Source organism: Mirounga angustirostris, unplaced genomic scaffold, assembly GCF_029215605.1.
Source record: "Mirounga angustirostris isolate CCGP_5_RB_7025 unplaced genomic scaffold, mMirAng1.0.hap1 SCAF_17, whole genome shotgun sequence".
NCBI lineage: Eukaryota > Metazoa > Chordata > Mammalia > Carnivora > Phocidae > Mirounga > Mirounga angustirostris.
This window is the reverse complement of record NW_026991725.1, coordinates 39,444,801-39,459,708: the sequence shown is the minus strand read 5'-3', so window position 1 is coordinate 39,459,708 and position 14,908 is coordinate 39,444,801. Positions and strand designations below refer to the sequence as shown.

The 14,908-nt window shown below is 56.4% G+C and overlaps 1 protein-coding gene across 16 annotated transcripts in view; it reads right to left on the bottom strand.

The window, feature by feature from the left end:
- Positions 1 to 487: 487 nt before the first annotated feature.
- The window catches only part of UNK (unk zinc finger), a 34,731-nt gene continuing 20,310 nt past the window's right edge, over positions 488 to 14,908 (bottom strand). For 13 of the 16 annotated variants that reach the window (XM_045888449.3, XM_054510693.2, XM_045888445.3 and 10 more), the window contains 14 exons: positions 14,069 to 14,245; positions 13,787 to 13,917; positions 13,251 to 13,386; positions 12,539 to 12,656; positions 11,295 to 11,379; positions 9,694 to 9,836; positions 9,070 to 9,270; positions 8,423 to 8,488; positions 7,748 to 7,922; positions 6,738 to 6,839; positions 6,391 to 6,579; positions 3,569 to 3,750; positions 2,712 to 2,969; positions 488 to 1,956 (listed from right to left, as the gene is read on the bottom strand). In XM_045888449.3, the coding sequence (XP_045744405.1) occupies positions 1,801 to 1,956; positions 2,712 to 2,969; positions 3,569 to 3,750; positions 6,391 to 6,579; positions 6,738 to 6,839; positions 7,748 to 7,922; positions 8,423 to 8,488; positions 9,070 to 9,270; positions 9,694 to 9,836; positions 11,295 to 11,379; positions 12,539 to 12,656; positions 13,251 to 13,386; positions 13,787 to 13,917; positions 14,069 to 14,245 (2,119 nt within the window). In that variant the 3' untranslated portion in view covers positions 488 to 1,800. The remainder of the gene's footprint in view (positions 1,957 to 2,711; positions 2,970 to 3,568; positions 3,751 to 6,390; positions 6,580 to 6,737; positions 6,840 to 7,747; positions 7,923 to 8,422; positions 8,489 to 9,069; positions 9,271 to 9,693; positions 9,837 to 11,294; positions 11,380 to 12,538; positions 12,657 to 13,250; positions 13,387 to 13,786; positions 13,918 to 14,068; positions 14,246 to 14,908) is intronic. The other 3 variants (XM_045888448.3, XM_045888447.2, XM_045888441.2) reach the window with 2 other exon arrangements.

Below are 14,908 nucleotides of genomic sequence, written 5' to 3'. Positions count from 1 at the left end.
ACCACTAGGTGCGTTTCTCACAGCCACCTGCTAGGCCTGCTTAGAGCAAAGGAAGGAGGTGGCTCAAAGGCTGAGACCCTCCTCCTCCCTTCTAGTGCTTTTATGAGAAGCAGTCTTTTTCTGTTTCTCTCGGAGACAACTAGGGACCTGTTGTCTTTCGCAAAACAAGTAAACAGGTCCCAGCTGATACTGGATCCCTGAAGAGTCCTACACCTAGGAGGCCTCCTGGGCTAAAGGTCTCCAGTTCATCTGAGCCGGCAGGCCTGGGTCGGAGGGCACTTGAGCTGTGTCTGGGGGCTTGGGGCCACCTGGGGGCTTGAAGGTGGCTTTAGCCGCCTAGCCACACCTTGGGTGGGGGCCTGAGCGCTTTCCATGGCCTAGGTGGGGCTGGAGCCGAGGCTGGGAGGGCCAAGCTGACTCTTCTGATAGTTCAGAGGCCCTTATCTGGGGCCCTCCTCTCCCTCACCCCCACGTAAACAAGCTACCATTGTAAGTTCATATTTTATTTCCAATAGGTTTGGAGCTTTGTTGATTTTTGCATTTTTGTAAAAAAAAGTTTTCACTTAATTCATTGAAAGCCCTTTCGTGCTGAGCCCAAGGGGGAGCCTGGGCCAGGCCAGACCCTTCACAGCCCTCTTGCTCCCACCCCAGACCCCCAGCGCTGGGAGCAGGATGGCTTCCCTCCACCCGCTCTGCCCTCCCGCCCCCACTGCATCTTTCTGTACAGAACAATTTTTAAAATGGAAGCTAAGACACAATATACATTGGACAGGCACGCACACACATGTACACACGCGTCCGCTCCAAACGGGCAGGACGTCAGCTGCACTCAGAGAGCACCAAGGAATGCATACGGAGCCCCTCCCGGTGAGGAGGGCAGGGCCTAAGCCCCACCTTGGTCCCCAGTCCGCAGCTCCTCCCCACCAATTGCCCTGCTAGCTGCCAGAGGGGGGCAGGGGGGAGAGGGAGGAAGCTGACAGCAGCTGGGGGGTTATGAAGAGGGCAGTGCCAAGTCTGGTAGGTGGTCCTGGGGCCAGGGAGGCTGCTCTGGGGGCCCGGAGGGAGAGGACTGAGGTGGACCCCTGGCCTCAGGAACCTGAGGGGTAGAACTCCCAGGCCTTGCCCCTCAAGGAGCTTCAAGGGCCCAGGGTTGGGAGCGGGGCTGGCCCCTGCAGCTTTAGCCTGCCAGCCCCAGACTAGATACACATTTGGTAAAACCTAGGAGCTAGGCTGGCTGAGACCCCCAGCACACCCCCCCCCCTCAAGCCTCATGGCTGGGAACCAGGTCTGTCCCCCAGATGTCCACACCCCTGGCTCTGGCCCTGGCCTGGGGAGGTGCAGTGAACAGGGCCTGCCCTGAAGGCTTGGTCCCTCCCCTTGGCCCCTTCCAGCTTCCTGCTCGGGCCCCAGGAAGAAGTTAAAACTAGTTAGTTCTCCTACATTAAAAAGAGAAACCTATCCCCTGCCAAAAGGCCGGTGGGCAATGAGGGGACTTTGTCTCTGCAGTGGAAAAGGACAGAGTGGGCAAGGGGAGGGCTGCAAAATAGTTTTTTCTTTTAAAAAGTGCTTGGTAAGTCTGTTTTAAAGTGTGTGTCTATATCTATGTACAGATATACACACAGACACTGTTCACACACTGCTGCCCACACACACCTGCACACGCACAGAAATGTATACATATACAGAATCATATACATATACATACATACATACATACATACATACATACATACATATATATATACTTTAAAAAGTCCTAGGAAAGAAGATCTGAGCCGGGCCGGGGCCAGGCCTGCAGGGTCACGACTGGAGGGTGTGGGCCCGGCTGGGCTGGCAGACGGGGCACTCGCTGCCCTCGGCACAGAGCTCACACAGCACGGCATGTTGGCATGGCAGCACCGCTCGGTTCTGCTCCTGACACTTAAGGCATTTCACCGACTGCATGTGGAACACGGCCTGGGGAGGGAGAGGGATACCCTGTTCACTGGCCCGGCCCCTCTACATTTTCAGTCCCCTTGGGACAAGGAAACTGAGGCAAAGAGCTCAGCGGCGTGCTCACAGGACACAGCCGACAAGTGGGAGAGCAGAGCTGGAGCTCAGGCTGCTGCCCTCCAGGCTCCCAAAGTCTGCTTCCGGCCCCACCGGGGAGCGGGGAGGCCCAGGGCTGCTCCACAGCTCCTGCCCGACAGGCTCTTCCTCCCACAAAGCCCCTGCCTCGCTTGATCCTGCAGTGACCCTGAGTCCCCAGATGAGAACCATGAGGCCTGGCTACAAATGCCCAAAGAAAGAATGTATTTTTCTGCTGTGCCATGCTCCCCGGGCATCCAGCCGGGCACCTAGGAATGCAAAGCAGCTCTGGGGACCTAACCTAACATTCCTGGAATGTGTGCTGGTATTTGCAGCGCTCACAGGACAAGCATCTCGATGCCACTGAAGGCCCAGGCCCAGTGATGTCGCTTGGGTCAGCCCTGCCCGAACTGTGGGGGGTGAGCACTGATACCTCTCCACCTCCACCTTTCTCACCTCCGCAAGGAGTGACATTTCCTCCTACCTCCCCACCTGCAGGCAGCATCCTGTGTCAGCCCAGTTGGGCAGAGGCTCTCAGAAGGAAGGTGGCTGTCCCTAGAGCAGCAAGGACCCCTCAGAGTCCAAGTACTGGCTGAGGCTACTGTATGCCCCCACCCAGCGCTCCCCTAACCTCCTGGGCTGACCTTGTCCACTTGTTCCAGGTGGGCCCGCAGCTGCTTCTGGAGGGAGTAGAGGGTGGAGAGCGAGAGGGCCTCCAGGTCGGAGAAGGTGGGCAGGGCCTGCAGGTCGGGGCCCGAGTGCAGCCGCTCCAGTTCTTCCTGTAGCTTCTTAACCTGCCCCTCCAGTGCATCCCGCTGCTCCCGGGCCAGTTCGCACTCAGCACCCGCTGCACTGGCCCGCTCACCGGCCTCCTCTGCCTCCTTCTTCCAGGCATCACAAGCCTGTGGGCCCAACACACAGCGCCTCATCATGATGGCCCCCTGCCCCCGTGTCCCCTGCAAGCACCTCTCTGGGAGCCTGCATGGGCCACTTGTGGCTGCAGGGCCTGCTGGGGAGCTGGGTCAGCTGTCTGGGAAGGGAGGAGGCGGGCACTGCCTGCAGAGGAGAGAGATGTCAGGGCCTGCAAGAGACCCTCTCTAGGCAGGGAAGGGGGCTGAGCCCAACACAGCAGGGGAGCACCAGGCAGAGCTGGGCATGCTGCTGGCGAGCACCTGCAGGAGCAGCCGGGCTGCGGCTGGACAGAGGAACCATCTCAAAACCTAGAACCCTGGACCGGGAGCCCTGGGAAGCCCGGACTTCTGGGGAGAGGCCAGCACCGCTGTGCGACCAAACCAAAGAAGCAACTCACAGTGGGAGTTCCGGGCCTGGGGCACCAGCCACCCCAGGTCCTGATTGGCAAGGCAAGTGTTTCCACAGAAGAGAGTGACTAAAACGGAGCTTCTGCTCTGTCCTCCAGGACCCCCGCCCTCCCACCCCTGCGCCTGCTCTGTGTAAGATGGACTCAGGCCCTGGGAAGGCGAGTGGGTGTGGGGCCCAGTACCTGCTTAGCCTGCTTCCAGGACTCCTCCCACTGCTTGATGGTGCCGTTGGCTTCTTCAAGCTCTTGCCGCAGCCGGGCCAGCTCAGCGGCCCCTGGCCCTGACAGGAAGGCAGGGGAAGTGCCTGGGGAGAAGCTACCAGAGGCAAAATGCTCCCAGATGCTGCTGTTCATCCCGTTCAGACCTGCCTCGGGAAAGGGAAGAATATTAGAGCTCCGGAGGGCTTCAGGCCTGCGCCCAGGCCCTGGTCCTGTCCACCCCTCTCTGGGAGGCTTCAGGGGGCTAGCTGAGCAAGGCTTCAGCAACGTCAGGCTGGGGAAACTCACAGGAACGTGTAGGGCCCACAGTTGCATCAGACCTACTGTAGCACCACCTGCTACTCAACGTTTGGCACTTAACTTCTGAGGCTCAGCATCCTCATCTGTAAAGTGAGGATCCCATCATTTGCCTCACAGGGTGATTCGGAGGACTTGGGAAGTACTGCAGGGAGAGCAGTCTGTAAAGGAGGCTATTTATGATTGTGAACTGACTTTTAGGCTAGAGGGAGGAGAGCCTTCTTGCATCTTCTGTAAGGCTTGGGAGGAGGCTGAGGGGCAAAAACACAGGCCAGAGCCTCAGATGATGGCACAGCTAGAACAGGAGGAGTTCAGGGAGCCCTGGCTTCATTCCCCTTGTTTTATTATAAGGAAACAGATACAATGCGTTGCTAAGAATCACACAAACAGTAGGGGCGTCTGGGCGGCTCAGTCGCTTGGGCATCTGACTCTTGGTATTGGCTCAGCTCATGATCTCTGGGTCATGGGATCGAGCCCCATGTGGGGCTCCGCACTCAGCAGGGAGTCTGCTTGAGATTCTCTCTCCCTCTGCCCTTTCCTCCATGCCCTCTTTCTCTCTCTCAAATAAACAAATAAATAAATAAATCTCCCCCCCCGATTTAATTTATTTATTTGAGAGAAAGAGCATGAGTGGGGCTTAAGGGCAGAGGGAGAAGCAGACTCCCCACAGAGCAGGGAGCCTGATGCGGGGCTTGATCCCAGGACCCTGAGATCATGACCTGAATCGAAGGCAAATGCTTAACCGAAGAGCCACCCAGGCGCCCCATGAATAAATAAATCTTAAAAAAAAAAAAAATCACACAAACAGTAAATACTGGAGCCAGTATACAGTCAGAGCATCTGACTCCAAAGGCTTCCTCTTTCCAATAAGCTACGCTGCATGCTCCTCCAACCATACTCGCTCAGTCTTTCCACAGATGTTTACTAACACCATGTGCCCTCCTCTGTGGCCCCCAGGGCAGCCCCTATCTTCTAGAGGGGGATCCATACCCACGTCTGGCCTCACTCTGCCCACGCTTATTCTAATAATTTCTTTCTCACTCTCTTCTCCACTAATCCAGCCAGAATGTTCCAGAAGCCTCCAAGCAATACCAGTGCACCCAAAATATGAGCGACATCATCCTGTGTGGAGAGCCTGAGATGTGCACAACCTATGAGCCTATGTGCCCTGTCTCAGAGGTGGGAACTCAGAACCAACACAACACCGTCCCAGCAGCAAGCTCTTCCCACGGACCTCTGCTCACGCTCAGGCAGCATTTCCTCTCTTGGAGAGGAGCCGCTTCCTCTCTCGACTGCATCCCGCTCATGTCCCCTCTATTATTCTGAATCACAAACCCAGGCCTTTGCCTCCACACAACAGTGACAGTCCTACATATGCTCTCATGTCCGTGCTCCTCTGCCTCCCCGACTAGACCATGGCTCCATACCAGCAGGGACTGTTGAGCTCACAGTGTACCTGTAACTCCGCTCAGTAACTACATGGAGAAAGAGTGAATGAATGTGCAGCCAGTGAGGGCTACAATCAAGATGCTTCCAGAATAGGAGCAAGTCAGACAAATGTAACACAAAGCATCTAAACCTGACAGACTCAACATGAAATGTAACAGCCACCTCCAAAGCTGGAAAGATACTAAGAAATCAACGTGCTGCCCTGATCTCTGGAGTGAGATTAGGAAGCTCCCAGCCTGGTCAGAATGTCAAATGTGGCTCAGAGGCTCAGGCTCAGTGTGACCAGGAAGCCCAGCACCCTCAGCAGAGATTATTCCTTATCTCCTCCAACAGGAGGGGAACTAAGAGCAGACGCGGCGGTTTGGGTACCGAGCTGCTTTACGTGTTACCTCAGCGAACACTCACACCAGCCCGCCCACGAGAGGGAACCCTGCCCGCGGTGGTGGAGCGTGCAGCTCTCCACACCCTGCTTCCAATGGCTGTGATTGACGTGCCCGCCAGAAGGCACAGTCCATACCATTCTAACACTTGTGTTCAGCAAATAGCCTTTGGGGTTACAGCTAGGTCTGCCTGGTGCCTCTGTTTACCGGGAAGGCCACTTTGAGCCTATTCAGATTTTTCCCTTTGCCTCCGGTGAAGCTGGCTGTTGTGAGTCCGCTTCCAAGCGCTCTGGGCGACTGCGCAGAACCAGCACACTGGCAGGAACAGCACCCAGGCCCTGGCACCTGAGGCCACTGCTTCTCACTGCACAGCGGCCCTGTGCCCAGCACTCCACCCATGTTGTTTCATTTAAGCCTCGCCACCGTCTTAGAAGGAGGATGCTGCCATTATACAAATTTTAAAGCGAGGCAACTAAGAGAGGCTAAGTTGCTTGTCTAGTTTTACCCAGCTAAGGGAAACACGGGACAGGGACCTGATCCACCTCCAAGCCATAAGCCACTTGCTTCAACCTCATTCTGCATTGCCTCTGGCTGTGGACAAAGCACTTTCCAAAAGCCCAGATCCTGTCCCAGGTCTCAGAGACACACACACTCTCTTACCCAAAGATCCATGTGATGCTGAGGTCCCCAAAAATGTGTTTTCTGACTGGCTCAGGTGGCCCTGGGGCTGCTGCAGGAAATGTGAGGAGAGGCTGACAGGAGGGGACGGGGATGCTGAGTGGAAGGAAGCAGAACTGCCCAAGGAGCCAGGGATGTTCACGGGTGCAGAACTCTGCAGCAAACTGCCGCCTGGAAGAGAGGCCCCGGAGGGCAAGTAAGGGCAGGGCAAGCGATGCGGAGCCACACCAGCAGGGGGCAGCTCATCTGCCCATCTTGGGCCAGGCTGGACCCCTACGAGAGCCCTCCCTCGAGCGCTGCCCGCCCGCTGCCCACCCGCTGCCCAGTACCAATTGTGATGCTGCCTGGGTGGGGCACCGTGCTGTTATCGAAAGTCTTCTCTAGGGCGGCCACCCCAAACTCGTTCAGGTCCAGGTCATCCAAGGCAGACTCTGGAGACAGACAGATTGGGGTGTGAGCCTCCTTGCCTCCTGAGAGGCCACACCACCCTGAGGTTCCAGGCCTCGCCTCCAGGACCCACCTGCCCTCCACTGCCTCCTCTTCACGCTCAGTCCCACTAGACCCATGCTCTCGAGCCTCTGCCTGTCGGGCTGCCGCTCTGCCAACACGGATGCCCTGAGCTATCTGCCTCGCCAAGTCCGGCTCAGAAGGCGGCTTTTCCGAAATCTTCACTGATACCTCCGGGGGACCCAATGCAGGGTTCCTGACTCTGACAGAGGTCTTGTCTCCTGCTGTTACAGCTCACATGTCTCATCCCTGCGTTCTCTGGGGGCAAGCAAGCCTCTGGGCCCTCAGTGGCTACTGCAGAGTAGGTGCTTGACAAATATCCCCTGCCCTCTGCTGGACTAGACTGGGAGGCTGGGAACAACAGGAACACCCTGTCTGCATCCCTTAACATCCCAGTGCCTAAAACACGATCTGGCACGAAGTAGCACCCATAAATGACTGCTGAGAGAGAAGGGCAGTGGCTTCACATGGCCAGGAACTCTGAGGACAGTTGCGCAGGTTGTTCACTACACAACGATACCTAGTGAGAGAATGAGCGAGGGCTGAATGACCTGCGTCGTGGAATGAGACTGCACTTGTCCAGAGGAAGAGTTCTCTCTTTCTAATTTGCACAACAGTGCAAACTGAAGGGCTACTTTCCTATAAGGTCTAGTCTTGGGCCACACCTTGGGCTCATTTTCCCTTTTCAAAGGGCTCAGAGTGCCCACCCTCTAACTCTCCCAAGATAAATGTCTAAAGTGACAAGTACGCTGGTTTGAATCTCACTCCAGAGACCTAGCTTCTCTAACTCCAGATCCAGTCCTGGACTTGGCAACAGAAATGGCCTAGTTACCTATGACTGACTCTACCGTGTCGCTGGTGGGATAGAAGGGCAGAGCATTTGCATTCATGCCAGGGACGCTGCTGGTGCCTGCAGGGCTAGGGGGAGTAGCTGCCAGGCTGGAGGTGATACTAGAAGAGATGCTTGAGGTCAGGGGGCTGCCCACGGGAAGGATGCCCAGCATGTCCTGCAACGAAAGAGTGAGGAGGAAGCAATGGGATGCCCGCTCATGGAGGCCATGGCCAGGGGCTAGAGATGGGGGCTGGGAGGGGCAGAAGGAAATGGTGCGTTCCAGCTCTCATCCGGATGCCCCCATGCCCAGACAGGACCCCACCCACTCGACACCTTGTTGAGAGGCTGGAATTGGAGAGCTGGGCCTTGCAGGCTGCAGGGCCCACTCACCCTAAGTGTACAAGTCCTACAGTAGGGGAAGGGAGAAGTCAGTCCAGTGCCTAGCATAGTACGACATTCAAGAAATATTGTTTTTGACTGATGAGTGAGTCCAGGAGGTGACAGGTTCCAGGGCTTGACCCCACCCTCTCTGGATTTGGGGCTAGGGCCCCACTTTAGCCCTGCCCTCAGCTTGTGGGGAAAGCAGTGGCCCCACTCCCTGAGGCCAGGGATTCTGGGCCTGTCCTATCAATAGCAAGTGCCAGAAGGGGAGACACGGGGCTGAGAGCTATATACCTGTTTGGGCTGAAGCAGAGGCTGCTCTTGACTCCTGGGCTCTAGTGAGTGGGGTTTTAACTTGGCCTGAGAGAGAAAAGTCAGAGAACAGGAGATGAGTGTGGTCCTAGGGAGGGCCCCTGAGTCCAGGAGTCCTCCCAAGCATCAACCTGCCATGGCCCACTAAGGCTGACGGCACCTGTCACGCAATTCCCCTCTACACCACGTACCCTGCTCTCCCTCCCCACCCTTACTCCTTTCCCTACCGTAGGAACCAGGGGAGCTGTTCCTCTTCTCCCTGGTGACTCCAAGCCTCAGGTAAGACCAATTAGAGACCCTCTGTCCTGCTCCCCAAGGCCCTGCCACTCCGTCAAGGCAGCATAGGGCAGGGGAAAGACCAGCTATGGGGTCAGAAGACCGAGATAGGAGTCCCTGCTCCTCTATTAACTGGCTCCGTGACAGGTACCTGGCTATGCTAACCTTCCTGTCTTCGCTTGTAAAACGGGACGGCCTCACTCCCTCTGCTTAGTGTTGCAGAGGCTGAAGACAGGGACCTCCTAGCTCCCAATCATGTTCCCCATAGTTGGGCCAAGACAGCCCTCCAGGGCTTCTCCTGACCCATGCAGGGAGAAAGCTAACCTCACTGGGCTTCCCCTTACATCCCTTACCTGGCATTTAAAATTTTTCAGGTACTCAGCTCCCACCTGGTCTTCCCTCTCAAAGCCAGGAGCCTTCTTATAGCTGCCAGGGGCGAGGCCAGACTCCCCAGGGAAGACAATGCCTTCCAGGTTCGGGGGCTTCCTGATGGAGCCCGGGGGGGAGCCACAGAGATTAGATGGGCTTCCTAGATTGCTGTTTCTACAGAGGAGCTGCAGAGAAGAAAGGGAGCGGCTTTGTGGGCACAACGTGGGTTGGGGCATGGCCCACCCTCCACCCCCTCCTCAGAGGGAGATTCCTCAGCAAGGGGCTCAGTTCTGTTTTCATCTGCCAGTGGGCAGCAACTACCATGCAGGGACCCCGAACCTCAGGAGGAAATTATGTGGGAGTGTGACAGAAGGCTTGTGTCCCTTCTACCAGCTCTATTCAGGCTGACCCACACAGGCTCTGGGTACACCACCCTCTACCAGATTTTGAAAGAAAAACCCTGGGGCAGAAAGAGTAGAACCCCCTTGGCCTGAGGCAAAATACCAGGGCCCACCAAGCACAGGCTGGGAGGGAACTGGGGGCATTAGAGGCAGGTGTTGACTCCTGGCTAGGCATGGTGCCCACCCACTCCCTGGACAGGCACGTACAGCGCTGAGGTCAGGGGCATGTGGGCTGGAGGGGCTCACAGGCACCGAGTCTCCGGCAGCAGATGGCATGTACAAGACGGGACCCGGCTGAGTGGGGCTCGACACAGCTGAAGAAGGTTGTAGATCGTCACTGAGGGGTGGCTCTGCAAGAAACAGGATCAGGGTGTCAGAAGGCTCCTGTGCCAGCTCTGTCCCTCCAAAAACACATCTGGGTCTTCTTCAAAGGAGACCATGCACCCCCTGTACACAAAGGGAAGGCTCCTACCTTCTTTCTGTTAATATCGCATACTGTGCACTTACTTTGTACCTGGCAATTTGTATTAACTGTGAATCTTCACAATGACTAGAGGATGCAAATAATATTGTGGTCTCCATTTTACAGATAAGAAAACTGAGGCTCAGAGAGGTAAGGTTAATCTCCCTAGGTGGTAGAGCTAGGAAACAAAAGAGCTGGGATTTGAACTCTGATCTGTACTACTCCAAAGCCTGAGCCATTAATTACTTCCCTGTGTTGCCTCAAGCAGTGGGCCCAGTTGCCCATGGCTGGGGATGACCTCTGTGCCAAGAATATATTCCCCCCTCCCAGGGCCTTCTAATCCCAGAGATAAGGCCTGAGCCTGAGAACAGGTAAACGACAGTCGGAGCAGTGGCTTGTGGTGGACACGAGTTTTAACTTGAGCTCCATCTCCGAGATGGGCAGTGGTGGTCTAGAGTGCAGTGTAAGAACCGAGAGCCATGCTGTCCAATGCAGCAGCTATGAGCCCCATGTGGCTACGAGGGGCTGGTCTGAACTGAAACATGCTGCACCTACCTATTCGAGTGTGCAACAGATTTCAAAGACTTCGTTTGGAGGGAAAAAAAAAAAAAGTAAAATACTGATTTTTTTACACTATTTTTGAAATGATTATAATTTTGTATTGAATTAACTAAAAATACATTGTTAAAATTAATTTACTTTTTTTTAAACATAGTTACTAGAAAATCTAAAATGACATGAAGGTTGGGGCGCCTGGGTGGCTCAGTCAGTTAAGCGTCTGCCTTCAGCTCAGGCCATGATCTCAGGGTCCTGGGATCGAGCCCCACGTCGGGCTCCCTGCTCAGTGGGGAGTCTGCTTCTCCCTCTCCCTCTGTCCCTGCTTCTGCTCTCTTTGTCTCTCTCTCTCAAATAAATAAAATCTTTAAAAAAATAAAAAATAAAAATAAATAAATAAAAAATAAATAAAATGACATGAAGGTTGCGGTATATTTTCACTGGACAGCTCTGCTCTCAGCAGGACGGAGCGCCATGTTTCATTAGTGACGTCTGCCATGGATGTGGCATGGAGTGGCTGCTGAGATCTGCCTAGTTGGCTCCGTGAGGGCACCTCACCCTGCCTGGGACTGTGAGTGCCTGACTAGGGGCCCAGTCCTGCTCTCTATCTCACGACCTTGGAAGCTCCAGGGTTTGAGGCCATTTCCAGGGGGTTTGTGCAGGGGGGCCCGGAATTTCCAGTGAGGACAGAGCCCGCTGTGGGCCAGCAGATGAGAGGCCGCTCCTCTGACTGAACCTGAGCAGAGGGTGAGGGGAAGAGAGGGAGGAGAGGCCAATGGGCACAGCATACGTTCTACGTGGGCGAAGGCGCAGAAAGGTCCTCGGGGACAGCTGCCCGACTGCTGCATGTCGTTGCACTTGGTGGATTTATAGATCTGGAGGGTAGAGCAGAGGCAGGTCAGGCTTAGGCAGAGAGAGACGGGCAGGCATGGGTGCCTTCAACATAGGAGGGTTAGCTTAGTAATCTAACCTTTCTCCTCCCCATTCCATGCCACTTCCCTAAGTCTCTCCCTACTGACTTCTTGATACTCAAACTCCTGAAGCAGATATGGCTACCCCCATGCCAAGGACACCCTCCCTTCTAGGGTCACAGGTTCAACCAGCCCTGCTTCGGCCCTCACAAAGGGATCTTCTTCATGCTGCTTCTCCACTCAGGGTCTTGGCCAGGGCTGTGACCTCCAAATGTCCCTGGACATTAAGGAAGCCAAGATCACAGGCAACACCCACCCACCATGGGGCACCCTGAGTTGGGATCTATGTCTAACTTTCTACCCACATAAGGTGGCCTCTGTCCATATGTCTATCTCAGGATGTCTTAGCCTCCACGTACCCATGAACAGCATGTGCCTCTATATACCCTATCAGATCTTGGGACACTGACATGGCCCAAGCTATACCATGGGGCCAGTGGGCGGGGGACATACAACAGCGAGGTTGCTGGTACTATAAGCTCTGATCTGAAACACCTGGAAGGGGCTTTCTTTTTTAAATCCTCATGTCACTGGATTGTAAGCATCATGAGTGGTACAAAGCCCAGAATGGCCAGGTCACTATGCCCAGTCCATGCCTTCCCTGTCAGGAGGCTGGGGGGAAACAAAACTGGGAGCAGGGGGCTGCTCAGGGACTATGGGCTCAGCACAAGGCAAGTTACCAAATTAGGGTACAGGGCTCCTTTAGGCACTGTGTGGACGGAGGCCTCTTCCAGGATGCTGTCAGCATGAGCTCTGCCCCATCTGCCCAGGCTCTCCGTTCCTCTTTCCTTGCACCCCCCGGGCACGTGAGGCCACCCCCAGCTCCCCCAGGCCCAGCCCAGGCCCAGGCCCTCCGTTCCTTTTTCCTTGCCCCCCCCCCAGGGCACGTGAGGCCCCCCCAGCACCCCCAGCACCCCCCGGCCCCGGCCCTCCTCTTTCCTTGCTCCCCGCCCCAGCCTCCCCAGCCCAGGCCCAGGCCCAGGCCCTCCGTTCCTTTTTCCTTGCCCCTCCCGGGCATGTGAGGCCCCCCTCAGCCCCCCCAGCCCCCCCGGCCCTGGCCCACCTCCGGGTGGAACTGCTGCTCCGTACGGCTATGGCAATACTGGCAGGCGTCGCCGCTCTCGCACTTGCCAGGGTCTCCCCACTCATCCCCATGCTTTACGTTCGGACACGGAGATGACCTGGTCCGGTTAGACGGCAGGGTCAGAGCGACGCAGGAGAGGGAGAGATCAGGAGCTGGGGGGTGCCAACTAGATGCCTGTTCAGGACCCCTCCCCTGGTCTCCCTGCTTCACAGGGCCAGGCTCACAAAGAGAAAAGACGAGCTACACAGTGAGAGCCTTAATGGAGCCGGAAGCCAGGCTCTGCTTCTGTGGTGCAGCACGGCCGTTACCAACAAGAAGGACACTTTTTGTCCCCTTCCGCCAGGTCCTCATGCCAAGCATTGTGCAGCTCCAGGAGGGCCAGGCTATAGCCAGAACTGTACTTCCCACACGATGGCTTGGCCCCGGCAGTCATCCCTCAGGATCAGAACTGGAGGGGTCTTAGAGATGATCTGACCTAAGATCCTCATCTCACACCACAGGAGGATCCCAGAGGACTCCCCATCATTCAGCTTATCTTGCTACTCCCTCCCCTTATACCTGGGCCTTGCAACCCTGCAATCCCCAGGGCTGGCCTCCCGGCCTCCCTGCGAGCACACTGGAAGCAGCCCCCGCCACAATCCCTTCCCTGCCACCCCTCCCTCCCATGACTGGCCTGCCTGGGCCAAAGGACCTGTATTTGTGTTTCCGGGGGCTCCGCCGCCGGTCCTTGCTGTTGTGGTAGTAGGGACAGGCATAACCCTGGCGGCACAACCTCGGGGGCTTCTTGCACGGCTCCGTCTTATAGTTCCCCAGCACATAAGCAGTCTCTACACAAGGGGGCCAGAGGCAGGGGTCAGGCAGGTGGGGCAGGAGAAGCCACTTGGGAAAGGGTCCAGGAGCTCCGGCCACCTCCTCATGTGCCAATGCCAAGACTGAGACCCAGCAGAGAGGTAAGAACACCATCCCTCACTGGAGACACTCAAGGCTCATAGAATCAAAAAGGGCAACCTCAGAAGGGTCAAGAACACCTTTATATAAACACACCTAAGGGCAAAATGTGTCTGGGAAAGTCCCCAGAAGGGCCCCCAAATGAAAGGGCTGTGGTTGGATGTAAGGAGGGATGAAGAAGTGGCGGTGAGCCAAATCCTTAGGGCAGCTATGGGCAGGAGAGGAGAGAGGACAAACATCTGGCAGAGGAGGCACGGCCATCTGTGGGGCCACCTTTACCTTGCCACCGTGGCTCCTCACTGAGGATTTTTTCTATCATGGCATGGCTCGCAGCCCCAGCCGTCTGGCCCTCTATGCTGCCCTCTACTGTGGTCTGGCCGTTCTGCAAGGCCTCCATGGCCTGGAGCTCTCTGGGAGGAAAGGAGAGGACAGAGCGGGGACGGGGCATGAGGGGGGAAGCAGAGTGCCAGCCCCTGCACTCCATCTATGGCAGTACCCGCGTCAGCAGCCAGGCCCCCACCCTGGCCCAGAGCCATCAGCCCAGCATGGCATCCAGCCCACCTGATGTCGTAGACAGGGGAACGGAGGTCATGGGGCCCGTGGGCAAAAGCACAGTGCAGGCCGTTTTTGGTGCAGTTGCCTTTTGAGTCTGTCTCGTGGATACAGATTCCAGTCTTGTAGTAGCGCAGATGGTATCTGCGCTCAGTGTCCCCTGTGGTCCTGTGTAGGAACGGGCACCTGAAACGTTGGGGGGGGGGTCACTCACCTTTGCCCTTGGAGCCTGGGCAATCAGCCCCTGCCCTCCCCTCCCCTCCCTGTTGAAGGCTTTCCCCATGACCCGGATGGTGCGCTGACTGAGGAGGCCAGCAGTGATGGGCCCTGCTGCGGTAACAGACCCCCCCTCCCACCACCTGTTGGATGCTGCAGCTTGATGGGGGCCCATCAGGGCCCAGGATTCCCACTTCAGCCTGCTCAGCAAGTCCTCTCAGAGGCTACTTGGCCAGGGCCCTGGGCTGACTTGAAGAGAAGCTCCAGAGGGGGGCACACTCCTGGGAGCGCAAGTGCTGGCTGGATCTGCAGGGGTCCACAGAGAAACGGCCTGCTCAAAGCATGGGCGTACCCTCTCATGCCCCAGTGCCTTATTAGGCTGGGGGCAGGGGGCTCAGGGGGTGGGAAGGAATAAGCCTTGTACCTCTGGGAGAAGTGTGAGTGCAGGGATGGTTCAGTGAGCTGTACCCACAGACCCCCAGCAGTGCTTCCCATTACCACCTCTGCAAGGCTCAAACAAGCAGGGTCAACAAATGCTCCCTCTCAGAGTGATGTCCCCAGGCTTGCCTTTTCTTCTCCTTAGCAGAAGAAAAGCCTGTGTAGGGTTTCCCAAAAGTGGGTAAAGAAGAAGGG